The sequence below is a fragment of the Cynocephalus volans genome, chromosome 13 (genome assembly GCF_027409185.1).
Source record: "Cynocephalus volans isolate mCynVol1 chromosome 13, mCynVol1.pri, whole genome shotgun sequence".
NCBI lineage: Eukaryota > Metazoa > Chordata > Mammalia > Dermoptera > Cynocephalidae > Cynocephalus > Cynocephalus volans.
This window is the reverse complement of record NC_084472.1, coordinates 72,908,197-72,935,753: the sequence shown is the minus strand read 5'-3', so window position 1 is coordinate 72,935,753 and position 27,557 is coordinate 72,908,197. Positions and strand designations below refer to the sequence as shown.

The following is a 27,557-nucleotide window of genomic DNA, read 5'->3' as shown; positions in this document are numbered from 1 at the left end:
ATCCATGGGCACTGCAAATGAGTCTATCGTTGGTGAACAAAAAATATTGTCAGATTCAAATTTATGTTTTATCAAGAAACATCTTCCAATTGTTGAAGATTATATTATCAATACATTCTTATGAGGAAAAGTATCAGATCTCTATATTATTCTAACAAAACTTATTATGCTCCCAGAAATAATATTTCTCAGGAGGATTCCTCAAGATTCATCAGAGTTTCTGGCTCCTTCCTCCTTAGTTTTGTTTGGATAATTTCCTTCACACCGAGAAAGATAAATTTAATACAATCATACTTGAATAAACCAGACACTTGTTTTGATTCTTAAACCTACCTTACGGGAATGATGTAGGAAAAGAGAAGAAGGAACCGGAAAAGATTGCGGTACCACGGGCCTACAAATCCTTGCAAGGTTACCATAACAACTGAAAGAGCAACTAAAGCCACAAACAGAGCCTTTGTCAGCCGATTGAGTTCAAGGTCCAACAGTCCAACCTGAAAGAAAAAACCACAAAATTAATACATTCACAAGCTAACCACAATGTTCCTGATATTATAAATTAGAATACATGATGACGATGATGATGACATAAGAAAACTTACTGTAATGAAATATAAAAACGTATTTACTTTTCTCCTGAAAAACCTCTCACGGATTAAGGCAGAATTTCTAAAAATGAGTCATGATCCCCAGAGCATTTCCAGAAAGGGGCTATTGACAAAGCACGAGGCCAGCATATAAAACCACAATAAACTCAGATACTTTCTTTGGGTGGATGGTGTTATGATCACCTACAAGGACAAATTAAAACAGCCGGTCTGGAGAAGGTACTAGAATCTTGCTCAGTTCCCAGCCCTAAAACAGAAAGTTCTTTCGAGAGCAAGAGTGCATCTTCCTTGGCATGTGCTATATCAGACCAATGCCCCTGTTATTGCTAAGTGTCTCTGAGCACACTCCACTTAAGGACTTAATTCAGATTGAGGGTCGCAAGAACAGGACAGGATTGTGTTGTCCCTACCTACCCAGAGGCTCTCTGAAAGAATTTCTCTTGATGAAGAAAAAGCAACAGAGTAGTTAGCTTGTAATGAAAACCTTTTAAATTTGCACAAATCCTACATTGTAGGTTCTGCCAATGTAGTGGATTGAATTATGTCCCCCCAAAACTCACTGGAGCATGAATTGTATTCCCCAAATTTTATGTATTAGAAACTTAGCCCCCACTGTGACTGTTAAGAGAGTGGGAGATCCTATTATGATAATTGAAAGGTGGAGCCTTGAAGAGGTGACTGGATTGTAGGACCATGCAGTAGTGAATGTATTAAAAATGGTGGTCAGGGGCGTGGTTCTGAGGGCTTTAAAAGAAGAAGAGTCTGTCTCTCTTGCTCTCTCTGCTTCCACCATCTTGCAATGTGAGATTCCTGGGTCACTGTTGCCACTACCAGATGTGTTGGACTCTGGACTTCCCAGCCTCAGAAACTGTAAGCAAATAAATTTCATTTGCTTTATAAATCACCTAGTTCTGTATTATACTGTTATAAGCAACAGAAATGGACTAATACACCCAGTAAGGTGCACTACACTCAAATTCATTCTGTGGATCATTTACTAGCTTAGCTAAATGTGAGGGAAAATTATGTCAATAAGAACTATTTTTTTGTTGTGCTCTGCAAAGTATATTGGAAAACAGTAAGAACTGGCAACCCAAACAGCTCTATTCTATATGTTAAGAAAATAATAGCTCTTTCGAAGCATGTAACTTCAATTTTGAGCTCGAGCAATCTCTATGAACTGTTTTTCCTTGCTTAGTTTCATCCCTGAAAGACCACAATGCAATGTGGTGTGCAGGGTGGGGGAACAAGAAGGGAGTACTGGGGGCTGTAGGAAGGCCTCCACAACCAAGACAGAGCAAAAGTGATACAGAACAGCAATAAAGATTCCTCAGGACCCTGAATTTAGGCTAATTCAAATGCTGACTCTGCCACTTAGTTGTGCAACCTCGGGCAAGCTGAGCTTCAGTGTTCTTATCTGTAAAATAGGGATTATCACAGTGTCTTCGTATGGGCACTCTGGGGACGAAATGAGGTAGCACACAGCACAGTGGGCAAGGGTCCTACGATGCAGGAAGCCTGACACACATGCCGCTGCTCTTATTATTACAAATTTGGGTTGAATTCAGTTTCCCTGTTTAGTAATTGTGTGACTTAGGGGACTATCCTGAAATACATTAAGCCTCATTTTCCTCATCTGTAAAATGGCATTAACCACCTAACAGAGGTGCCTGGAGGAGCTCAGATGACGAGGGCTCACACAGTGTCCACAGCAAAAGGTCATTGCCATTGGCACCGGTAGGCCATGGAACAGTGGGTATGGAACTTAACTGTTTCTGATTTGTTTAACATCAACAGAGGACTAAATCCTATCAGGTTAGCCATTTATCTCCCACCTGAATTTCTCCTGAATCTGTTTTTCAAAAGTTTTTCAACTTTTGAAAAAGAGTAATTAAAAAAGAAAACATGATTGCCAAAACCTCAATAAAAGTAAATAGGATACTGTTATTCTCAAATTAAAAGTTTAAAAATTACTGAGCTAATAAATAACTTGGTTTATCTTGTAGTGCCTTTTAAAAACCCACAGCTTTTCCATAACTTGTGTATTTAGTTTATACCTGGTTTTGATTGATATTTGCTGCAAACTCTCCTGAAACCATTAGAAGCTACAGTTAGAAAAAATGCTGTCAGAAAGTCCATTAGGTGCAGCTGTGAAAAAAACTCAACTTCTTGAACAAATAAATTTAATGTCTACTACATTTTGTGCTTAACTTTAAGGTAATAAAAGAGTTAACTATGAGAGTTTTACCTGCAAGAAATAGCCAAGCTAGTAGGAAAAATAAGATAAATGTCAGTAATATTTGTTATAAAAGAGAATTATAAAATAGAAAGCTTTCTTGTCTCAACTACATTTTAAATCACTTCTCATAGCTAACAATCAGCATTTCTGTTGGTTAAAAACTTTATGGCCTTTCCAAACAGCATGGACATAACGGGATGATGATAGCGACCCAGAAGCAATATGACTCACGTATTTCTAAAGTGCAGGTTCTAAGTCCAAACCCAAACATAACGCAGGGCCTGCAGGTGGCTGGGAGGCAGGGCAGGCCCCCAGCACCCTGAGGCACACCTGCGGCGCAGCCTCACCTGGCCACCCTGTGTCTTGTCACTGCTACGTGAGACTCCTCAGTATGGAAAACTTAAACAAAAACTCAGTACCAGTGTTATGTGGAATATCTGCTCAGTTCTAATGCAACAAGAAATGAGACGCTCGTCTTGCCAGTGAAACCCTCCTCTACCCTGCGGTGCAGCGTGGCCTGCGACAGCTCGTTTTCCACAAGAACTCTTCAAAGACTGCACGTTCCCAGCTTTACATCCTACCCCCAAAGTATGCTGTTCTCTAGTTCACAGCTGTGGGCCACCTTCTAGCCAAGTACAACATGTGGGAAAGTTATGTCCACAGACACCTCTGAGAAATAAAAGGAAAAAGGAAAAGAAAAAGAACTTTTCGGAGCCCTGTCACGGGGGCTCCTTTATGTCCAGGTCCCGCAGCAGGACCAGTGGCATGCACCATTTCCCTGGATGGCGGACGGTCTGGAAAGGAACTACGTTTCAGCATTTCAGCAGCTCTGAATGTTCCTGACGCCGCTGGCTGCATGGGCTGCACCTGCCCTCGGGCATGCGGCCACTGAGCACCGCAGTGGCTGACTTGTCAGCTCCACGTAAAGAGCAGCGTGACAGGGACAAATACTGTGCAATCTCTGCTGCTTCCACCACTACACAGTTTATGCCTGAACTACTGAGAAAAATAGGCTGTGGGATTAAAATGAAGAAAAATTAAGCCAGGGAAACAGAGCATGTTTCAAAGCCCAGATCCTTTCGCTGTGACAAAGGCGTTCTGAGTTTCAGGCCTCACTGAGGATCAGATGAAGTCATTATTCATTCAGTCAGGGAAAAAAGACTCAATTACCTCAAACTAAAGATGCTATCAATGAATGCAAAGTGCATATTTTACTCTATTCATCCAAATCCCATTAAAAAGTGAAAGGAATGATTTAATCTGGCCTTCCAGAGTTGGTCTTTTTTTGTAATAAAATAAAGGATCACTGTCTTGCAAAATGCATAACCGCTACCTCACACTTTCCCCTGCATCACGGTGGCGAAAGACTGTAAAAGCCAGGACAAAAGCATTCAGAAATGAATGCAAAGCTTCCTCTGAAAATATGCCACACATAGGGTTGGAGCATTAAAAGGAGCCACTGCACACTGATATGCAGGTAATTCAAAGCACTGATAACTTCCTAACTGACAAGACAGATGGGGTGGATTGCTTGACTAGTGAATATAAGAGTTTGGAAGCCAACTAAATGTTGGCTTTTCCTACCCTCTTTTAATTAAAAAAGCAATAAAAAGTTTTGTAAAGTAAAATACGACTTTGTAAGACTGGGTTGCTTCTTGCTTTCATTCAGGTAGCCTTTTCTGACCTATGACTATTCTTCAGGGAATATAATAGCAAACTATAGCATATAGTATAATCTTAATTTTTTTTTTGCCAATTTTAACAAAACACAGGAAGAGGATATTTCAACATTGTTTCTTTTTCTAAACCTGCTTTCAATGAATAGTTAATCTTTTTATATTCTACTTCTCTGCAACACCCTTAAAAGTTTCTTGAACTCATCTAAAATACAGTCTGGACTCTTAAAAGCTATTTTTAAAAAAACTAGTTAACTTACAAAGTTACAGATTCTAAATAGAAAGTGGTAACTTTAGTTTTGATGTGAATGTCTTCTTTCTTTAAAACATTTCTTAAATACCTGGACAGACCAGATACCTTTTCTATGACTGCAAAACCTTTTCACGCATAAAATATGTTAACCACTTGAAGTAATTATGACTGTACAAGAAAAGGTAAATTAAGTACACTAGTAAGTAATTTTCAACATGTACTGTAATTTAATATATTAGTAAAGCAAATTTTCTTCCATTTGTCATAATATTTGTTCTATTTGAAACAACTGTGATAACAAAATTAAATACACTACTGGAAATTTTAATCTCCAAGGGAAAATCTGTGCATAATGTCTAAGACAGCCACAATGGTTCTGGAAAGGGGCTGTTCTAGGATAATGAACACAATAATTGGCTGTATCACCTAAAATGCTACTAATGGCAACGATCACAAATCCATTTAGCTCCTCTTTAATTTATGTACCAAGTTTCAAATAGCTAATGGTTCTCAGTAAAATAATGGTTCATACCAACAATAAAGGGTAAATACGGTATTCTCCTGCTTAATCAAGAAAAGATTAGTCAGGTTTTTTGTTTCATTTTAAATGAACGCATGGACGAATGAGAAGTGGACCTTATCTCTGTAAGACAGCACCATTACAATCCATTTCCAAGCTAAAGCTCCCATCATGCTACTAAGTTCCTAGAAAATCAATGCACACACCAAACTGGAACCAAAGCCTAATGTTGTAAAATCTCAGCCCTCTCCATGATTAAGTGAGCACCAGGTAAAGCAGAGCACCTGAGCACCACAACTGCAGACAATGTCATGCTGGCCCAACAGGACATGAGCATCAGAACACTCTCACCAGTTACACAGAAGTAACAAGATAATAAAATGCAAAATGTCAGTGAGCCAATTTAAATTCTTGCAGAAAGCTAAATATTACTCTAATTTGTCCTGTACCTTCTCTGTGAATACAGTACAATCTGGAGAAGAAAAAGCCCCCAGTCTAATACCTACTTCATTTAAGACTATGCTGCCCAGGCAGAAGTATAGCTTCAAACATGAAAGACTACTTAAGAAACAAAAAAATTGCTAATGTTGTTATCTTTTACAGGTTAAACTATTTGTAGATCAGCCTGTCAGCACTTCATCATTCAGAATTTGAATTGTTACTACAAAATTGATACAGGGTTATGCTTTAACCTAATTAAAATTCCTATAAATAGCATATTCTATCTTTGAAACAAATGAGCCCTATATTTTCCACTTCTAGTAGAATCTTAAGAAACAAGGGGGAAAAAGTAATTTTCAGACCTTCATTTGTATTTCTGTTTTTCAAATAAATGAAATTCATACACTAAATCTAACTCCTAAATCTTACAGCAATAATTTTTCCATTATGGAGTTTAAAAGTATTAGTTTTTAAAAAGTAATGCTATCAGCCTTTTTTTCTTCTCAAGTTCACGTAATTACACATTTCTGCATGTCACCTCCTGAGTCACAGGTGTCTGCAGCACATACAGGCTGGCTGCGCCCTGCTGATGTGCCTGTGCTACTACCTGCGCCACCCCAGCCATCTGCAAAGGAAGAAGGGTTCTTGTAGCCATCACAGTCTATTGGCTCAACAATCTGTGCTTTAAAAGCTCCCTAAGTAAGTATTCTTAATTGTCGTACCAATACTTACAATTTATCACTTTAATTTTTAAAAATCAAAATCTACATGTATACGATAGACATTTTAAAGTCTACTCTGAAAGAATATTTTAGAACCTACATTTTTACCTGCCAACAAATTTTGCCTGACTATTCTATACTTGTGTTCCTATATGGTTATTACATAGAATATTTTTCCATGAATATTTAATATTTAAAAAGAAAATGGTATCATTACATTTTTATATAAACAAAAAAAAAGTATTGGAGCAAGGAACAGCTACTAAACAAAGAAGTAAAACCACTTTCAATGCCAATATGAGAAACACAATCAGCAGACAAGGGAATTCAAAGTAAAACCTCACACATCGATTACACAAACTCAGAGCCACTCAACTCTTGATGTTTCGAACAATGGATATGGTCAGACTGCTTTGTCAGCTGGCCCACACGTTACAGATGAAATTATTACTGAAATCTGCATGCATATTACCTGCCATGTTTGAAGGGGCTGCATGAGTGCAGGGTAAGGCTGTCTTCTAGGAGACTTGAGAAATTTCAACACTGGTTCTAGCATTTACTGCGACACATATCCACTCACCAGAGTATTTTTTATAATCATAAAAAATGCCAGAAAGTAGCACAATATCTATGAACATATGTATACACACATATACACATCTCAGGTTTGCTTTTGCAAAACGTGTACTGACTTTATATGTTCATAAAGGCCAATTTGGTCCTGTCAGTTCTGTGTGACAGCCTTTATTGACATTAGAACCTTTATTAAAGTGTAATAAATACATCAAAAGTCAGCAAATGTAAAGTAATATAGTGGCCTAAAATAAGGGGTAAGTTAAAATTTTTATTTTTAAGTTATAAATTACTGCAAATATTCTCAACTTGTGACACATCAAAGCCAGATTTAAAACAAAAATCAATATGTGAAAACATACAAAACAGTCTACAAACTACGTGGAAACAATTTTTACTCTATGTACACACATGACATTGAAATCCAACATTGAATATTTAGATAAACCTATACATTTTCTAATGTACAATACTCCTAGTCTTATTTTACAATAGTCCACATAGTTTATTTGAAAATCAGATAGGAGACTAAAACCTAAAAACCTTCTCATCCCTGCACTGTACTGAGTGCACCTGTGCTCACGGCTGCCCTGTTTCCTGTGCTGCTGTTTGCACTTCAATGTTTGGAGCTGGAGGGGAAAGCAGAAGGGGCCGGGCAGCACGTGGAGGTGTGGCCAGCAGAGGGCGCTCCAGGCCGACTGTCCTCTCCTCCGCCCCGAAGGCCTGCTGTCAGGGATGCACAGCCCCACCTCTAATTCAACCAGTTAGGCACATCAAACACATTTTATTTACTTATTTTCTGACAAAAAGAGTTACCTAAATATCTGTTGTCATGCAGAATTCAGGACAGAGTTTATGGACTTTAACATCCTGGATTATTGGGAGAGGAGGGGAATAAAAGTCTACCGTCATGTAAGTGATCACATTTAAAGATATAATATCCAAGATGCTGGAGAGAATCAGTAGTACAGTGCTAAGGCTTTCTGAAGATTTAGATCTACAAACTAAGTCAATAAAATCATAACAGCAGCTTACTTAATTATTTTAAGATCCTGAATATATTTACCTTATTTTTGGCTTAGCAAGGTAGGAAGCTATCAATTTTAAAAGGTTTTGCCAAGACCACCCATCAATTTAAAATAATTACTTCAATAACCTAAGCTATCCACAGTCACCAAAAACCTCAATATTCAACATCATTCATATAAGTGAAATCTGAGGTGAGGGATTTGGGTTTCAATTTAGTCTAATTAAATAAGCAGTTTGTTCTGGTAATTTTATATTTACTTTAACAGGTATTTTACAAATAGCATTCACCTACTCTCTAATTCCTCCCATATAGAAACACAATATCCATGAGTTTAGGGGGTAGTAATGCTCTCATTGTGTTAAAAACAAAGAACAGAAAAACAAACAAAAAAACCCCAGCTCTGGATAAACACCAGTAAGAGCACATGCGCTTGTGGTCAACTGGTCCTCAGCAGTCCTTGGAACCTGGACTGTTTTACACTCCTTTAAAGGTATTGCGAGACCCCATATTCCTGAGAATTCTTTCTTTCCCCCCCATAAAAGCATCAAAAATAGATTTTTCTAATAACTATAAAGATTACTGACATTGTAAGAGAAAGGCTTTTAACAGGAGTCTTAAAACAGATGTTAAGAAAGGGAAGACCATGGCTTTCTTTAAAATTATTTATAATATGGGGCAGTCACCTCCTTTCACCCCCTTTCATTTTTCTAGTTTATTTTTAACAGTCCACTCTGAAGACACTATACCATTTAGCACATTTTTCTTCTGGGAGGTGTGGGCTATATGTGTCTTCTTACCTTCCCCTGAATGTGTCAAGTCCCTTATCTGAAACATCTCGGGGGTTAGGGCAGGAACACTGGTGAAGTGTACTCTTAAATATTCATTTAAATATAATAATTGATAAAATACATTATTAAACAGAAAATAATCCTGCATTTTTAAATGGATTAGTAATTCTAGAATTTCATGCTCTATTAAAACTTAAAGAAATTACTAAATATGTAGTCAGGCACTTACTCTAATGTTTGGCATTCTGAACTTCCCAAGCACAATGTCTATCTTCCCTTCAGGGAACTCTGAACTCTTTTCAAATAGCTAAAAAAATTATTTGGTATCCTTCCAATGTTTAGAATGCGAGTTATTGAAGGAATTATTCCTGCACGGGGCTTAGAAATGCTGGACCACAGATGGTGGGAAAAGGCTGGGATTCAGAAGAGAAAAACAGATTAGATCGCTCCTTTCCCAAGCAAAGCCACGCTTTGGCAATCTCAGCACAGAGGGCGCCAGCCCAGCCCTCTCTCCATGGAGCTGCTTGGGGCACGGTCACAAGAGCTGTGCTTTTTAAAGAAATTGTACAAAATCGGGGAAAACCACCTTTCTACCTGCTTGGTTATCTTCCTTATAAAATTTTAGAAAAGAGAATGGTTAAATTTTTATTAGTAAACAAAGTCATTAGTTTTACAATGGAAACTTTAATACAGCCCTGGATCCTCTTTATAACAGGTAATGACACAGACGAATTTCTACAATAAAGTCAGAACTTTCTTCAGTGATTAATTTCAAAATGTTGCCATCTAAATTCTCTCTTTGGCATACTAACAAGGATAACATATTAAATAGTTTGTGCAAGGACATTTACTAAACATTGCCGTTTAGAAATGTTTTATGTAAGAGTTAGATTCCAGAAAGTTCGGTTTCACTAAGGACTACTTCAGTTTCACTAAGGACTACTTCAAATACTAAACACACCACTGTAGTTGCTAATTCTAAGCAACAGTATTTCAGGAACAACAACAACAAAATGACACTTAGCAGGAAAATTCACTAATGTTTAATTGCTCAATCATGGCAGAGTTTAGTTTATCATGTTTCTAACATCTTGATGATCTGCACACTGCTCTGTGAAAACTAGCCTGTGTCACAGGGCTCTCGTGGGTCAAATAAGGCATCGTGATTTCCTTCAATGTTTCTTAGCCACTTCTATAAATACAGAGATTTATGGAACACTGAAGGTCTCCCCCTCATTCTCCAGATATCTGGCACTTATCACGACACAAAACCATTCAAGAGTGTGTTTAAATCAAGAGTCATTAGCTGACTAGACAACACGTGTGACCAAGACATTTACTGGAATAAACACTGTGATCGCTATTCCATCTAATTCATTAAATCTCCTCGCAATTTATATTAAAATAAAAGCGAAGACATATAGAATACTGATCAGTATTTTAAACACCTCAGAATAACTATTATCTTGAACAAAGTTACTAGTTTCTGTCCACTTCATGTCCCACCCACACATCAGCTTAACTAGCTATTAACCAGAAGTTAATAGCAGGTAAACATTTTAATTTTTAAGGCAGCATAGCAGAATGTTTCAGACACAGAATAGCAAAGAAAGAAAAAGAATAAAGGAAAGTTTTCACTTGGGCCTAATATCTATCTTTGAATTGGTTACTTAGTTTTCAAAATCCACGGTGCTTATGATTTGCATTCTTTTGTAAGAAAAATGGGATTTAAGCAGATTTGCTCAAAATTTTAAATGATAAGGGTAATATGTTTAAATAAACTTTTCTTCTTGCATAATCACACTTTTATTATTAAAACTGTCTATTTCAGAGGCTTATTACTGGTATCTTGGCAAAATGTAATACTATTTTAAACCATCTAAAATTTTTGTGTTACAAAAGAAACATTTTATGAACCATTTCATACTTAATGGCTTGTAAGCAATCCCAAGAGTTGGGAATTGTGTGAAAAGTTGCTCAGATTGACAGATAAAGTGAAAAGGTCTGTATTAATTTCCAAATAAAGAAATGCATGGCGTGGTATCTCACGATGATTATACTCTAAAGTACCAATTAGAACGCATCAGAAACTAGAGCAAGTTGACACTCTACAATAAAGCAAATAATTTCCAGTTGGAGGGGCAGAAAATGTTAATATGCAATGTTCAAGACTACAAGAATCTTTGTAAAAGGAAGTAGCTAATAAGGTTTAATGATGCATGTCAGGAAGCCACAGTATGTAGGGAAACACAGCTGGCTTCATTTTGTAAACTATTTGATATACACATCTTTCTTGCTCGCGATTATCAGCTGTGCCAGTGCCCCAGGGGACAGTTTAGACTTCAAATCAGGATATTCTTCTTGTTCTCTAAATTACAAGTAAAATACATTAATATAATATGGTGCTATAGGCTGCCCTGACTAAAGCTTATCAGCTTACAAAAGAGGATTAAAGAAGTCTTCTGTAAAATGCCATGGAAACAGTCTCGCCAGTCTAAATAGGCCACTAAGCACTAGAACCATTAAAACAAATCATAAAACAGACAAAAACACTTGGATTTAGTGAATTAATAATCCTCACAAAGCGATCACCATTTTTCATACCTTAGGTATTAAGGTACAAATTAACTTAAAATGCTTCTGCTAAAAACCCCTCGGCCCACTGCTGTGCTTCCTTCTCAGGGCCCACAGAGGAACCAGCTCTAAAGGCGGTACTCATCCTGCTCACATCATCTCAGTGATGAGGGACCACGATGTGCAGGTGACAGCAATTAGCAGCAGATGACAGAAGCACTTTGAATCTGTACCAGATGGCAGCGAAGGGTCACTGGAAGCTAGCAAAGCTTCCACAAGGAAATCCTTGTGTTAGGCAACTATCAGACTCAAAAGCTCTTAGAAACAAATTAATTATTCAACTAGCAGAAGACAACTGCTAGGTCACAACGCTAATATCAAAATGTTGTTAAAGCACTTAAAGCACACTTATTTTAAATGTAATTACACATATTAGCTGTTAACAATAAGCATGCCACCTAATGACAAAAAGGTTGCCCTAAACTAAAGGGCTAAAATTCTAGTAATGAGTGAATTGTCTTATGGCAAAATATAGTCAACAGGTTCCAACTTTGAATGAATGTGCCTTATAGTTAAAGCTAAAAAAACCAGCCACTTTCTAAGTGAGAATTTGTACTAAAACCTAATCAGCACCCTAGCTGACTACTGAAGGCCAGAGGAGTCAGAGAGTAACAGTGACACCTGCCATGATGAAAAGGCAGGTAAGCTGCAGCTCTTCAGGCCAGAGGGGAACTAAGAAAAGCCTTAAAACTTCAGAGGTAGTTTGCCAAGGCTTCCTGCTAAAATAAATATTACCATATGATAGCCAGGCCAGAACGGAGCGGAGGAGAGGCAATAAGGTCACAGAAAGATTGTGGCATTTTCACAGGTGCAAATCACGGGCTGCTAAGTACTGGAGTTCATCTATGTTCTATGTGGGGAAAAATACATATAAAAATGCTTGAGAGAAACAAAAAAATAAATGCATAACTAATTTACTTTGATGAGATTAATTCCACACATAATTAATACACAAAATGGCTTAATTTCTGGTTTAAATTAATTAATTAACTTAGAACTGATTCATTTCTTTTCTCCTATGGCCTTAGCAACTGGTAACTCAATAGCCCTGTTCAATTTACAAAGTGCTTTTGCATGACTTCTGTTATTTAATCCTCCCAACCCCATCACATATTCTTATTCCTATTTTTCTTCTAAGGGGGTAAGGTGTTTGGCCAAGAAAACACAGCCTGTGCAGCCTGGAGACTCTGAGCAGCTCCTCAGACCCCGAGCTCTTGCTTGGCCTGGTGCTGCCAGCTGCGGAGGTGCCCTGGGCCCAATGGTGCACACGAGGAGCCTCCTTTCTCACTGTCAACGTTAGATGTCTTTGGTCGGACTTCCTGTTAGCCGCTCAAACTCCCATGAGGCTCATGCAATAAAGACTGGCCAAACCTTCTCTATCAAAATGTCTTCTTTTACCATTTTTATTAAAATGTGATAAAACGTGTTCAACTTGCATCAATTACTACCCTTCAAGAAAAGAACAGACTAAATAAAATGATTAAATGTTGTAACCCAAATGTCCTACCATGAAAGTAAACACTTAGCAGAGGGGACTTCCTGCACAGCAAAGTAAGTAAAGGACTGACAACGCATCTCATTTCACCTCTGCTACTCCAAGCTTTCCTGCTGGCGGGCTCTTCCCGTGCTGGGTTTGGGGCCTGAGCTCCAAGAAGAGACTGTGCGTGGGGGACACCTGTGGCTGCGGGCAGGGCAGGAAAGGGAGCTCTGCAGGTCTCTCCGGTCTAGGGGACGAGTGGCAGAGCCAGTCTCTCCACTCACCGTGTGGATGCCCTCCTGCATGTCTCTTTTTCAGGTATAAGGGTTTCTCTTTCAAATCTATTCATTTTATTTTTTTGGCAGCTGGCCGGTATGGGGATCCAAACCCTTGACCTTGGTGTTACAACACCATGCTCTAACCAACTCAGCTAAGCGGCCTGCCCCACATTCATGTCTGTTTATCAATATCTCTGAATTAAAATATTTAATTAATAATTAACTGCCCTTACAAAACACTGCTCTCAAGAAAACATCAAGGTGAGAAACACATGTCTCCTAAAGGATAATCACGTAACTTACAAGACAAAAATTTTAAACAATAAAACAAACTGAAGTGAAATTTCTGAAACAAGCCGTGGCCCTCGGATTACACTGACGAACCAGGTAGCAGTGATACTGCACGGAAGCTCATTTTTTTCCAATTTCCTTTCAAAATAAGTATGACGTAGTGGTAGGAAATGGCACCATAATGACTAGAATTTAAGTGTAATTCTTCAAACACTATTTTAAGTCCCTGTAACACACACAAGCACGTTCCATCTTCCTGTCCTCCTGTCACTATTACAACAGACGTCAAGGACACCAAACACTGATGTGCTCTCACAAAGGATCTACTCTGTGGTTTGGTTTTATGAGAATGGTCTGTGTGCACAAGTCGGTGCACTTAGTATCTGTGTAAAACACAGTAATTTAATTTGGTTTGTTTTTAAACTCACAACTTTGTTTTAGTTTCAAGATGCAGTACTCGTAATTAGTTGTGGAACAGTGGAAATAAGAGAACCAAAGGTGGACGTTCCATCAGCACCAACTGGTCCCCATATCCAGGCTCCACCTTGTCCCACGCACCTTCCACTTGCTTTCTGAAGCTCTTTCAAGACGTTTCACCTTGGATCTGTGAACATCTGGTTCCCGTCCTGAGTCACCACCTTCCTTCCCATCTGACCCCGTAGTATCTGGGGCACATATTGTACCTAGGGCTGCACAGCCACCTGCCTGGGAGGCTGTCCTTGCACCTTCCTGCCCTCAGCATGCAGCGGACACAGTAATTGCTAATTCAAGTGCCAGGTGCTTCATTATTCTTGTTTTCAGTGACATGATAAAAATGTACATACAAGGCGTCTTCAAAAAGTTCATGGGAAGGGCCGGGCCCGTGGCACACTCGGGAGAGTGCAGCGCTGGGAGCGCGGCGACACTCCCACCGCAGGTTCGGATCCTATATAGGAATGGCCAGTGCACTCACTGGCTGAGTGCTGGTCACGAAAAAGACAAAAAAAAAAAGTTCATGGGAATATTCATATTATCTCTTAATTCTATCTTCCCACAAACTTCTTGAAGTACCCTTGCATTTCTCCTTTGATATGACTTTTCTCTTTACTTTTTATTCCGCACTTATGTTCAAATCTAAGCAAAAATGCCTCTGTACAATCGCCTGTTTTGTCACTGCAGACCTTTCCCCCTTCTGAAGCCCATTCAATTATAAAGAGAAAGGTTTCTCCATGGGAGATCATGTCAACTTCTAGCCCCTTAGCCATCTATCACAAATCACCAAACCAGCAGTAGGAGGAAGGAGGAAATCATTCTTGCTGCCTGTCCACAGCTCTTAAGTTGGGATAGGTAAAGGTAGCATGAAATCCAGGGCCCAAGGACATTCAGGGACACCTGTAGATAGTGTCCAACACTGCTGGAAAGAGAAGTGGCCGCCACACTAATTTATGAAAGGATAAAGGGGTTGGGGCAATACAGTATCTTAAAAATCCAGCCTCCTGCAATCTGGGAACGTACAAAGCAAGCATGAAAACACAGCAGCAACCTGATTTTTAGATTCTAAGAGTCAAACTGCATTCTGATTTGGAATAGCAGCAGCCCAAACTGCTGCTGAACAGGAGTCCCCTATTTGCTTTTCTCAGTGTCCCTGCTCTGCCCCGTGCCCACAATGTGGTACCCACAATCACGACCCTCACATGAGGATGGGAACCGACCTCCCCACAGCCTTGAGACAATGGCAGCGTCTGACTAACAGCAGTCTCAAGAACACCATGGAATTAGTTGCCAACTTTCTCATTAAAAAAAAAAAAAGATCGGTTAGCCAGACAGAGTAAATCTTGAGATGACAGTGTTCAATGTCTGATTAGGATCTGTAATTAAAATGCAAAGTATATGAATTTAATATTTTTACTGGGTAACCAACTTGAAAATAAAAATGCCTTACTACCATTAAAATAAAAACCCATTACCAAAAGGAAATTTTATATTTATACAGCAGCAAACAAAAAATAATTTTTTAAAAAAAGATAACAATTGAAATTGCATCAAAAAATTTCAAATACCTAGAAATAAACTAAACAAAAGGGGTACAAAACCTCCTGGGGAAAAAATCATAAAACAATATTGAAAAATAAACACATAACATGCATTGATTTAAAGACTCAATACTATAAACATTAATTCTTTCAAAGATGTATGGAGATTAACCACAATCCCAATCAAACTCCCTACAGTAATTAAAATTTACTAGCACAGAAAAGGATTGACAGACCAATAAAAGAAGAGGTCCAGATGCATACCATCATGCATGGACGTGGGATGCATCAATCAACCTGCCCTGCAGAGGGGCAGGACAGCTTTCAACAATCGATTGTGGGTCAACTGGATATATACGGGGGAACATGGAAACTTGGTCCCTACTTCATACCATTCACAAAAACCAATTCTAGCTGTCTGGAAATCTGAGAAAGGTAAACAGTAAAACTTCAGAAGATAATGCAAGAGAGTACCTTCATGATCTAGAGTCAAGAAAGGTTTCTTAAACCATAAAAGGGAAGATTTATAAACTGGATCACATCAGCACGAAAAACTGCTGTTTATCGAAACACGAAGAAGGGAGTGAGAAGGTTAGCAAGAGCGGAGATGGCAAAACCCAAACCACCACCAAAGTGCTCCTGTCCAGGAACACGAGGAGCTCCTAAAAGCAACCCGAAACAAGCAACAATCCAACGGGAAAACGGTCAAAAGACTCGTGCAGGCGACTCTCAAGCCACGATGCCTAGACAGCCACTCCAACGAACACACGGCCAGCGCTCAGCCTCACTGGCCATCTGGGAAAGGAAAACTAAAAACACAATGAGATACGACTACATACCCACAAGAACACTAACACTGACCAACCAATAAATGACGTGAAATGGACAATATGAGTGTGGGCAAGGCGGTAAAGAAGCCTGGGCTCCTGCATGGCTGGGTAGAATAACCTGGTGCGATCATTCTGAAAAATTGGGATTATGTGAAACAGATGCAGACATGTCATGTGACCCAGCAGCTCCACTCCCTAGGTACATACCTTACAGAAAGGCATGCAGGTATGCACCAGGAGACATACACAAATTTTCAGAGCAGAGCAATTCTTAAGAGCAAAAGCTCTAAAGAACCCAAAGATCCATGAAGTGCAGGACAGCGGCTTCATGCACTCACAGTTAATTCACACACAGAACACTACATAGAAAAGAGAACAAACAAAGCCCTGCACACTCAACAATGTGAATAAATCTGACACGTGCATGTTACTGTGCAAGAAAAGCCAAACACAAAAGAATTCATATCGTTTAATTCTGCTTCTGTAAACTTCAAAACCAGACCAAAATCAGCAGCCCACTAGATGTGAGGATGGAGGTCACCTGGTGAGGGTAGATCCTTCGGAGGACGGCTAGTGTGGTCCTATTTCCTGTACTGAAGCACACCACCACGAGGGGTCCTCACATCAGATGGCTCATGGAGCTGCACACTTTCTAAGTTTCCATATACATGTGTTAAGTCAAGAAAAATCTTTTTAAAAATTGAAAAAAGTGTAACAGAAATCAAGTATTATTCTTATTCTTGAGCAAAATTCAAGACTGACCAAAAGCTTCATAGCTGAATGACAGTATAACTTATATTGCTCTCTGGCTTAAGGTAAAATATTGGTAATATCGTATGTGGAAGAAGCTTATTTTAGAGGAAAATTAAATTGGAGCAAAGCTGGATTTAATGTCTTAAAAGCTGCTAAACAAGCAGCATTTCTGAGACTTCAGAAAATGACAGGCTGATGAAATAACATATACAACAATGTAAGGTTATAACACAAACACTTTTGCAGAAGTTGAGCTGAGGAGTCTTACGCACTTAGCTCAGTCCTTTTGCCTGTGACAGCAAACTGAATACTGTCAGCTCATCACTTCACCCATGCTGCACAAGCCCACAGCAGAAACTGAAGGCCGCAGCTAGTAGCCAGGCCCCCGTCGCACTGACAGTGAAAGCAAGGCACCCACGAAGGGGTGAGCCAGGCAAGAAGAGAGCCTGAGTAGCAGCAGTAGCCCAGCCAGATATGCAGCCACAGAGAAAAAGGCCTAGACCAACTGGAAAGAAGGGAGAGGTTGAGGGGAGCCTCATATCTCTAAATTTCTAGGTTACTCAGATGTGTTCAAATAGAGTTAAAAAAAAAAAAAAAAAGATACAGGGGTACTTCAAACTGTTCACAGAAAAATAGAACTAGAAGATAATATGAATCTTTCCATGAACTTTTTGAAGATCCCTTGTATACCCTTTGATATCTGGATTCTGGAAGCCTCTAGCCTAGTCCTTTAACCCATCCTGTTGAGGTCCCTTGGGGCAATCTGAACCTTTCCTGCGTACACACGCTCTCTCTCTCTTCTTGTCATTCATCCTGTTCATGACTGATTATCTCAATTCCGTTTTCGCCAGCGCCTATTTCCTTGGATCCCATTGCTCCTGTTCACAGCACCTGTTTCTTCCGCTTCCCACGCAGCAGCTGATCGGCACTACCCAAGCCTCCCCTCACGGAGGTGCGGCCCCACGCATTGAGTTCCCGCCAAGCCACTGTAACAAAAAGTGCTGTGCACCTTTTCCAGGTCAACCCAAGCCTCCCCTCACGGAGGTGCGGCCCCACGCATTGAGTTCCCGCCAAGCCACTGTAACAAAAAGTGCTGTGCACCTTTTCCAGGTCAAGGCATTCATTTCCTCTGGCTTCTTTCAAGATTCTCTTTATCTCTGGTTTTCTGCAGTTTCAATACTATACATCTGTGTGTACATTTTTTGTTATTTACCTGGCTTGGTGTCCTCTGTGCTTCCTGTATCTGTGGTTTGGTTTCTGTCCTCCATCTGGGAAAACTTAGAGTTACTACTTCAGATACTTCCTCTGCTCTATTTTCTTTCTCCTCCTTCTGGTACGCCCATCACACATACACCTTTCAAAATCATCCCACACTTCTTCCACATTCTGTTCCTGTCTCAACTAATGGCACAGATGGAGGGTGGGGAGAGCTGAGAAACACTTGTGAAGGGCACAGGCCCATTAAAAAACAGATTTAATCATAAACTTATAGAATGTTCCTCCTCCCCACAGCTTGCCTGACCACCAGCAGGGCTCCAGCGCAGTAACAGTGGATTATAGATAAAAGAGCAGCAAGATGCAGACTCTGTCTGAGGAGGGGCATTTAGGGAAGCCCAAGGCAGGAGCACAGACAAAAACAAGGACACCAGAGGCATCGGCAGCCTCCAGTACCTGCAGCAGACACTAAACGCGGACTAGCTCCCGGCAAGATTAACACAAAACCTCACACCCTGGGCTTGTTTCCTTCAGATCCCATTTGTCGGGCTCTTTTACCTGCTTGGAATCCTGCTGACTACACCAATTGTTGGGCTAGGGCTCAGACCCTTCAAACCTGTTGTACAGACTGGGTCACAGACCCCTCATATACCAAGCTGGGTCACTAGACCCCTCACGTGCCATGCAGGCTGGGTCACATGAGGGGTCTGTGACGTAGCCTGGCATATGAGAGGTCTGAGCCCTAGCCCAACAGGAAGACTAGAGAGGGCCTGAGTGATAGAAACACCCTTCCCCCAGGTGGGCCAGGCTCCAGTAAGGTCTGCTCACCTGTGCAGTGAGCCTCTGAAGTGGAGGATGCTCTGGTCACTCTCCCCTCCCCCGTCTTGGAGTTTCACTTTGAACATGGTGGGGTTCATGCAGGTAAAGCAGGAAAGCACCCTTTCCCCCCACCCCATACTGCAGCCCCATGGCCTCTTACTCTCACGCTAGTACATACTCACCCTCCCGCAACTGGTCAAAGTGCCCATGTACTTTTTCTTACCAACTAATGTCTCCAGCAGCTACTGCTCCAGGTGAGCCTGTCTCTCCAGACTTCGGATGGCAGTTTGCCCTGACTTTGGTTCTCTGATGGGTCCCCCAAAAAGTCAATGATTTCCTGTTTGCTCAGCCTTCTTCTGTCATAAGGCTGGGAGTGGTGACTTCCAATGTGGCCAGTGCTGTTAAATAGAGCCCACCAGGCTCCCTCCCCTTCAGGCTAGATGCAGAAGGCAAGGGCCCAGGAAATGCCAGAGCCACAGAGGAGAGAAACTGAAGTCCCAGAATCACCACAAGAAGAGCTACTTCCCTGGCAGAAACAAGGAAGTGTTAAAGGCTGGACGGTTAGATCATCATTGGTGCCAATGATACCAAGGATCAGGGTTTAAACTCTATACCATCCAGCTTCCCCCCCTGCAAAGAAAGAGAAACCAGTAAGTGTGTGCCTGGGCCACTGCACTGCACAGGTCAGGGCTGAAGTTACTGCACTTTAGCTTATTCTAATTAATTTCCCATAAAACCCTTGCAGCAAAATAGAAAATAATTTTTCTATTTTTGTTGTCTCTATATCTGAGTATTTGTTGTCTCTATATCTGAATAGCAGAACATGGCTAGAGAAAGTCATATAACAATTTAGGATAAAAATTAGGATAATCCTTCTGAAAATTCAGGCTCCAACCTCATAGGGCCTCAGCACCATGGGTCTATCTTTTTAACTGCCTTTTATCAGCTTGCTCTCCTGGCCTTCTCTACTCCCGATTCCCAAGGTTTCCTCAAGCCTAAGGAGGTTTCCATTTACTTCCCTCTGACAGACACACTTCCTGTTTCATCAAGAGGACTGACGTTTCATGAACACTTCTCTGAACTAACCCACAACCTACCTGTGATTTCTCACATGCTCTCTTTTTCTCCTGTCTCATAAAATGTGGTTCTTTCATCTGGTTCAAGGCCAAACCCCTCCCCTATGCTGAAGACCACTCCTGCTTCCTTTGAGACTTCATTCCAACAGCCACGGACAATTGTCTTGCTAGAATCTTTCACCTCTTGCTTGTTACTGCCATGGCTTATATACATAGCCACATTTTTCTGTCTGATCAAACAAAACAATACTCTCTTGAACCTGAGTCTCAGAACATTCCTCTGCTCCGCTCCCCTCCCAGTTCCTCTTCATCTTCCTGCCACAACTTCTACCTTCATTTCCTCAAAGCTCTATGTTTACCTAAGGTCATCAAAGTCCTCCAAACAGTCAGTTACACGCCTGCTTTCCAGTCCAAGTCTTATCAGATTGAGTCTTATCAACTCGTACCTCTGCCTCTCTTCTTGGTAGAATCCTAAGCTTCTGACCACACCGTAATTGTTGGAGGTGCACAGAATTCATCCTTGGTTCAAACTTATTCACATAACTTCCACAGGTAACTATCTATCAGCATGACTTCAGCTAACATTCAAATCTCTATCTTAACCAGCAGATACAGAATCATATATCTAACTGCAGCTGGAATTCTCTGGATGGTTTTAGGGTAGTAGGTATCATTATTACTTTCCTAAAATACAATTCTAAATATTCTGTATCTATCTAATGGAAAAAGATCTGGTCCCATCCTAGTTAACTCATTAAAATTAGCAATTAATATTTTAGATTTAAACTGAATCATTCTCAGACCTCTCCAGTCTGCTCCCCCCAGCACATGTAGGTTCCAGGATGGGGCGAAGGGAGCTGAGTCCATGCTGACCCCAGGATGGCAGCCCTGATGTGCAGTCCCACGGTGCCGTGTTATCACCTCCACTCAGGCTATTTCACTCTTCACCACCAAAATGCTCTGAAGTCCACCAGCCTCTTCCTCTTCAGTCTGCATTCCTTTTGAGGGCACAGAGACTTCTGGGGATCCCTTGCAGGACTCTGGAGCCTGTGGGATCCTCAGAGGGCAGCCTCAGGCCTCTACACCTGCAAATGCCAAGCAGCTGGAGGCCATCCACCTCTGAGAGTCACAGGTACTTCCCCCACCAGGAATCCCATGAACAGAGGCAAGAACCCCACACTCCCATCTATCTTTCGAGTGGATGTCTGTGATGGGAGTTAGGACTGGGTTATCTCTCTTTTCTACCGTTCATATCTTAGGCTCTATATCTTGATTCCTTTATGACTCAGCCTCTTGAATCGCATCAGTACCCAACACTTTCAAATCAAAATTCTCTATTTTCAAGACTACTGTTGCTGTGGGTTGATGTTCCCCCACAAAACTTAGTACCCACTGTGACAGTGTAAAGAGACTGGGAAGTCCTATTGCAGTAATTGAAAGGTGGGGCCTTGAAAGAGGTGATTAGACTGTAGGATCGTGCTGTAGTGAATGGATTAACAATGGTGGTTGTGGGCGTGGTTCTGAGGGCTTTAAAGTGAGACAGTGTGTGAGTCTCTCTCTGCTCCACCGTTTTCTGCCATGTGAGACCACTTGCATTGCTGTAAAGCCACCATCAAAGAAAATCCTCACCAGATGTGTTTGTTCCTTGGACTTTGGACTTCCCAGCCTCTGAAACTGTAAGCAATAAATTTCACTTTCTTATAAATTACCCAGTTCCTGTTATTTTCTTATAAGCAACAGAAATGGACTTACATAACTGTCAAGATTATTTTTTTTTTAAATTCAAAAGCTAAGCACCAGATTACAGATTTTTTCTTTACATTAATATTTTTAAATTCCTAGTCCTCTTATAGCCTCAGCACCTTCTGAGCATTTATGACATGCCAGGCAACATGCTTTGTTTTACATATAAAATACATAGTACTATTATCTTTATATGTTGTGGAGATTAAGTAACTTACCAAAGGTTCAAAGGGCTCAAATGAGACAGAGACAGGATTCAAGATCTGACTTGTCCCAAGACCAGTCTTAACTGTCAGAAATGGGTCTCACCATTCTTTCCTCTAACCTGCCACACCTACTCATCAGCAAACCCAAAGAGTCCTAAGTCTCAAACTTAATTACTGAGAAGACAGTCACAGAATAGGCCACTGATAATTTATATCCAACTTATCAGTATGAAACATAGCTTATCAAAAATAGCTTTTATACAGCAAATTGATATTGAAAGATTATAAACAGAAAAGAAACAACTTTACATTAATCAGTAACAACAGCAAATAGCTCGATCTGTATACAACACTTTATAAAGTATGCATTAAATGAAATTATGCAAATAACACAAATAACATAGATACTTAAAAATTTCCAAGAATCCATTTATTTATTTTTGTTCCAGTCAATTAGCACACATAAGTTACCTTTAAAATTGTTATAATTCTTTATCCAGGAAGCCAAGGTTTAAAAACATACCTGGAAAGAGGACTGACTACTGATTAAAGAATGAGAAGAAACTTCTCGATCTGATTTTCTTCTGCATCTACAAACAGTAGTAACCGGTGTGACTGCTAACAAGGTAAAATGTGCACACACAGCCTCCTGAAGCAACACTGGGCACCACCATCTAAAGGATGGGGCAGATGCATCATCTGAGACAGAAATTAAACCTTGAAAGTAGTCATTTTTCTTTATATTGTTTGGAATTAAAAACATATTAAATGGATCCATTATGATCCATTATGAAAATTCTGCTCTCTGTATTGTGTGTTTCAGACCACGTCTGTACCTTAAGGCTGTGAAATAATTTTTGTAATTGTAATAACAAAACAAATTATTGACTTAAACTTAAGAAAATTGTTGCTTGAATGACTAAATATTCAACGAAAACAAAACAAATCCTCTCTAAATTGTATTATACACAAGTTGCTCATTTCCACAGGTTAATGAACTTTATATAGTAATGTTATGTTTATGCTGTTACTATATCTAGTTTTTATGTCTTTATTTTGTGGTGAGAGAGGGACCACGAGGCAGTTTAGCAATTACATGATTCTACATAACACCGTGTAAGCTATCAATATTATTGCAATGAAAAGAAAAACTTTATATTTTATGTCAGCACCAATAGCAAAGTTAACAGAGACATCATAAATTTGAATTCTTGGCCTAGCTTCTTAAATCTGTTAATTAACTTTGAGGTTACTTAATTTGGAACATTAATTAAAAAATAAACAAACTAGTATCTTTGATGCCAGCACAGCAAGTCACACCTAAAATAGATCATTATTTATTAAGGGTTTACTATGTGCAAAATATAGGGAAAGATGCAGAAGACAAATGTTATCTATGATGAATTTTCACTTTTGACTACAATCTCTTTAAAAACAGTGTTTATTTCTATTCCCCAACCAACGATAGATGCAGCACACAATCACTTGAAAAAATGATTACTGTGTTTTCCGAATGACATATTTAGAAAGGGAATAACACACGTTCCAGTAATTTATTCATTTAGGTTTATAGTGATGGTCGTTTGGTGGTCGTGGAGGATGATGAGATAAAGTCCACATCTAGAACTTTGTTTCAGTGCCTGTATTCATCCAGTGCTTTCTATGGACAGATGAAGATCTCCCACAGTTGTGTGGTACAAAAGATGTGCAAAAAACCACTGCTCATCAGGCAAAATGCTATCCTTAACACTTGATAAGATCTTGAGATATTTTGATAATACTTTTTCTTAAATCAATAAAGAAAACTACTACTGCATACTCATCTAAAAGGCTCTTTTCAGGATGATGACATAAGTAGCTCTAATATGTCTCCCATTGATTCACGCAAGGAGATGAGCTCATCTCACTGATTCTCACAATGATGAGCTGAACTAGCCAATTGGCACTTACTGGACACCTGAAGTGTCTGCCTCAACATACAATGGCTCGGCTGAAGTGTACAAAATGAACAAATGTGTGGTTTTTGCCTCAAGAAGTAATCGAAATAAAATAACTGGAGAGTAGTTCCTAGAATGTGTCCATGTCTTGCTTTCTAAACACACTTTGCATGTGCCCGAGTGTGCAGTTCAGGCACCCCCGAGAAGGCACAGCCCCAGGTGCAGTGTTGCAGCCCAAACACGACAATAAAGGAGAAAAGGCAAAGGTGGTCTGATGTAGGACAATGGTGCTTAACAGGAGTAAAGAGTGATGAGGCTGGTTACAGCGATAGGGCTGCTCAAGCAAGTCAATACACTACAGACAACGGCAGGCAGGTTTCTCACTGCCTGGGAAGGGAGCAGCAATATGCAAGGAGAAAAGCAGAAGAAACCCTGTGGACTTGAAGTGGAAGTGGAAGTGAGTCTGAACTTACAGTGTTCAATACACATAAACACAAAAATAGATACAGAGTTAAGTATGGGGCATGCACATCCATCCACCCACCCATACATACATACATACATCCACCCATCGATCCACCCACCACCTATTGATCCATCTTACCCATCCATCTATCCACCCATCCACTCAACCATCCATTCACCTACCCATCCATCATCCATCCAACTCATCCACCATCCATCATCCATCCATCTCATCTACCCACCATCCATCCACCTACCCATCTATCCATCTCTCTTTCCCATCCAGCCATACATGCATCAATCCATCTCATCCATCCACTCATCCTTATATCCCTGCATTTTGTTGACTGCAGGAACTGGGAAAGAGCACATCTCAATAGTAATGAGCATGCCTGGCTTCCAGAACCTGACTTCTAAATACCATTCATTACTAAAAGGAACCCAGGGCTGATCTCAGAGCTGGAGCAAAGAAAGCGCAAGATGAGTCTGGAAAACTTTCTTGTGGAAGAACAAAAAATACTCAAAAAAGATGTGTCAAAAAAGGACACAGAAGCCAGCTTGAAGGGACTCCCACAGGCCAGAGAGGAAAACAACATGAGTGTTTGTTAATCAAAGAAAGTAACATATTATAATCCCCTTAATAAAAAGAAAACCACAAGTAACACACATGCGACAATGCAGGAAGTGCCTAGTATGGTACCTGGAACAAAGCAGGTGTTCAATACATGCTCACTCCCTTTTGTACCTTGCTCCATTCTCTACACTACCAGAGCACTTATAACATCCTGTGCAGCATTTCTGATTTTAGCTTTATTAAAAATACGTACACCTCTCCCACAAAGACTAGACATCATTCTCATGTGAATCATCTTTGGTGTCTTCTTTCAGCTCCTCATGGAGTCCATCCAACACCTACTCTGCGTGAAGAGCATGAGACGCAGGAACAAGCAAGTCACAGTTCCTGCCTCCAGGGAGCTTGAAATTTCATGGAGGAGACAAGTAACCACAAAGTTACCATGGGTTAACTCATTTGTTCAACCAGTGTTTACAGAGCATGGACTCTGTGAAGGGCAACAGAAATGTCAAGATAAAAAGAGTCCTCTTAGTCAAGAAGTCAACAGTGGAAGCGGCAGATGAAGAACCAGTTACACAACTATTGGGTTACATCTCTCCTAAGAGCTTAGACAGCAAGGGAGGGTGGTCTGCCTTCTCCACGTGAGGTGTGGCTAGTGAGGAAAGACAAGAAACAGGTGCACCAGGTAAACAGGGACCAGGTGTGCTGGCCATTCATGGAATGCATTCATTTAGCAAATATCTGTTCAAGCTAACATTTTGAATTCACCTAGTTTAAGATTCTACCTCCTGCCAAAGAAACCACCACAAAAAAAAAAAGAAAAGGACTGCCAACTTCAGCAGTGTTTACATTTTCAATGTTCTATAAATAAACATTTGGGTGTGTCTGTTGGGTTGAGGCAATAGCTATGCTAATTGTATTGCTAAGGCTAGGGCTCAGACCCTTCATACCCACTGTACAGACTGGGTCACCAGACCCCTCAAATGCAGGTCATGAGCTAGGTAATTGGAAAAGATCCTGGGAGCCGTTGGCAGACAACATGAGCTCAGCCCTCAGCTTCCTCAGCAGTTGAGGCAATGGCCTCCCAGGGCATCCTGGAGGCCCTGGCGGCAATAGCTTGCAGCAATAGCCTCCAGCAGTAGCAGTGGCTTCCCTGTGCTGCCGCCCCCTCCCCAGAGCATCCCGGGGCAGGGGAAGGGGGGCGGAATACCACGGATCAGAGCCCCTCATCCTTTATACTTAAGTCTGATAACCCAGGACAGCTGGGTGCAAGTCAGACAACCCAGGAACACCTGGGTGCACACACACAATTACGTTAGACAATAACCAAGGAACACCTGGGCACACATACATATTTACATCAAATGCTCGGCAAGATTCTGGAATCTGAGGGATCCTGACCATTTATCTTCATTTTCCCTATAATTATCTAGTCTTTTGTAGTCAAAACAAAGTATCACATATTCCTTCCTCATTTGGGGATGAAACATAACAAATCTGCATTGAGGGTCTTCAGTATGACAGACACTCGTCTTCTGAAGGGTCCTCCCAGCCTTGGCCTCATCTTAGTACAACTTCTAGTAAACCAACTCAACAGGGCATTTGCTCCAGCCTACTGAAATAACTAACCTACCCTCAGTAACTAACCTGCATGCCAAGATGAAGCTTACATAATACCTAGCACTGTTAAATAAATAAGATGGAGTTGTTAAGAATAATCAAACACTTAACAGGCTTCAAGCATCCACCATGCCGGATGTCACACTAGCTCCTTGTACACACCTTCTCATTTCAGTACTTTCACGAACTTGGCTGGCTTGAGGGAGAAGCCAAGCCCTGGCAGACGTGGTGTCTCTATGAGCAGCAGCTGTGGTGTGGCTGGCCAGGCTCTAAGCCCAGTCAGCCTGAATTCCAAAGCTCTTTCCACAATGCCACCATGACACTACACTTTTAAAAATATTGAACAGTAAATATTTCAACTAATATTCACTGAAGTTTTGCAACTGCAAGGCTCTGTTCAGCAGAGGAACTTTTCCTACTACCTCTCAAAAATGTTAAGAAATACACTAGCACACCAATTCCAATTTACATTGTAGTTTAAAAAAAAAAAAAAGGAATGCCTGATGTGGTAATTTATCCCATAAAAGGTTTTGTGTTCTAATTGTGTTCAAATAATAGAGATTATAAGATTTCATTCTGACATCAATGCCTCAAAAAGAGTTTCAGTTTTGATGATGGTATTAAAGCAGTCTAACAAGCCTTTCAGAAACGTCTGATGTGAACACCTTCCCCTGAAAGGTAAATCCCAGGCAGTTAATATTCACTCTAGTTGGAAAACTCAAACTCAGGATATGATTTAAAGTTTTGGCACAGGTAATCATTAGCAGACAATGCTAA

The 27,557-nt window shown here is 40.4% G+C and overlaps 1 protein-coding gene across 3 annotated transcripts in view; it reads right to left on the bottom strand.

Annotated features, from left to right (window-relative positions):
- The window catches only part of ATP9B (ATPase phospholipid transporting 9B (putative)), a 271,433-nt gene that overhangs the window by 94,568 nt on the left and 149,308 nt on the right, over positions 1-27,557 (bottom strand). For all 3 annotated transcript variants that reach the window (XM_063076518.1, XM_063076519.1, XM_063076520.1), the window contains one exon: positions 334-494. In XM_063076518.1, coding sequence (XP_062932588.1) covers positions 334-494 — 161 coding nt within the window. The remainder of the gene's footprint in view (positions 1-333; positions 495-27,557) is intronic.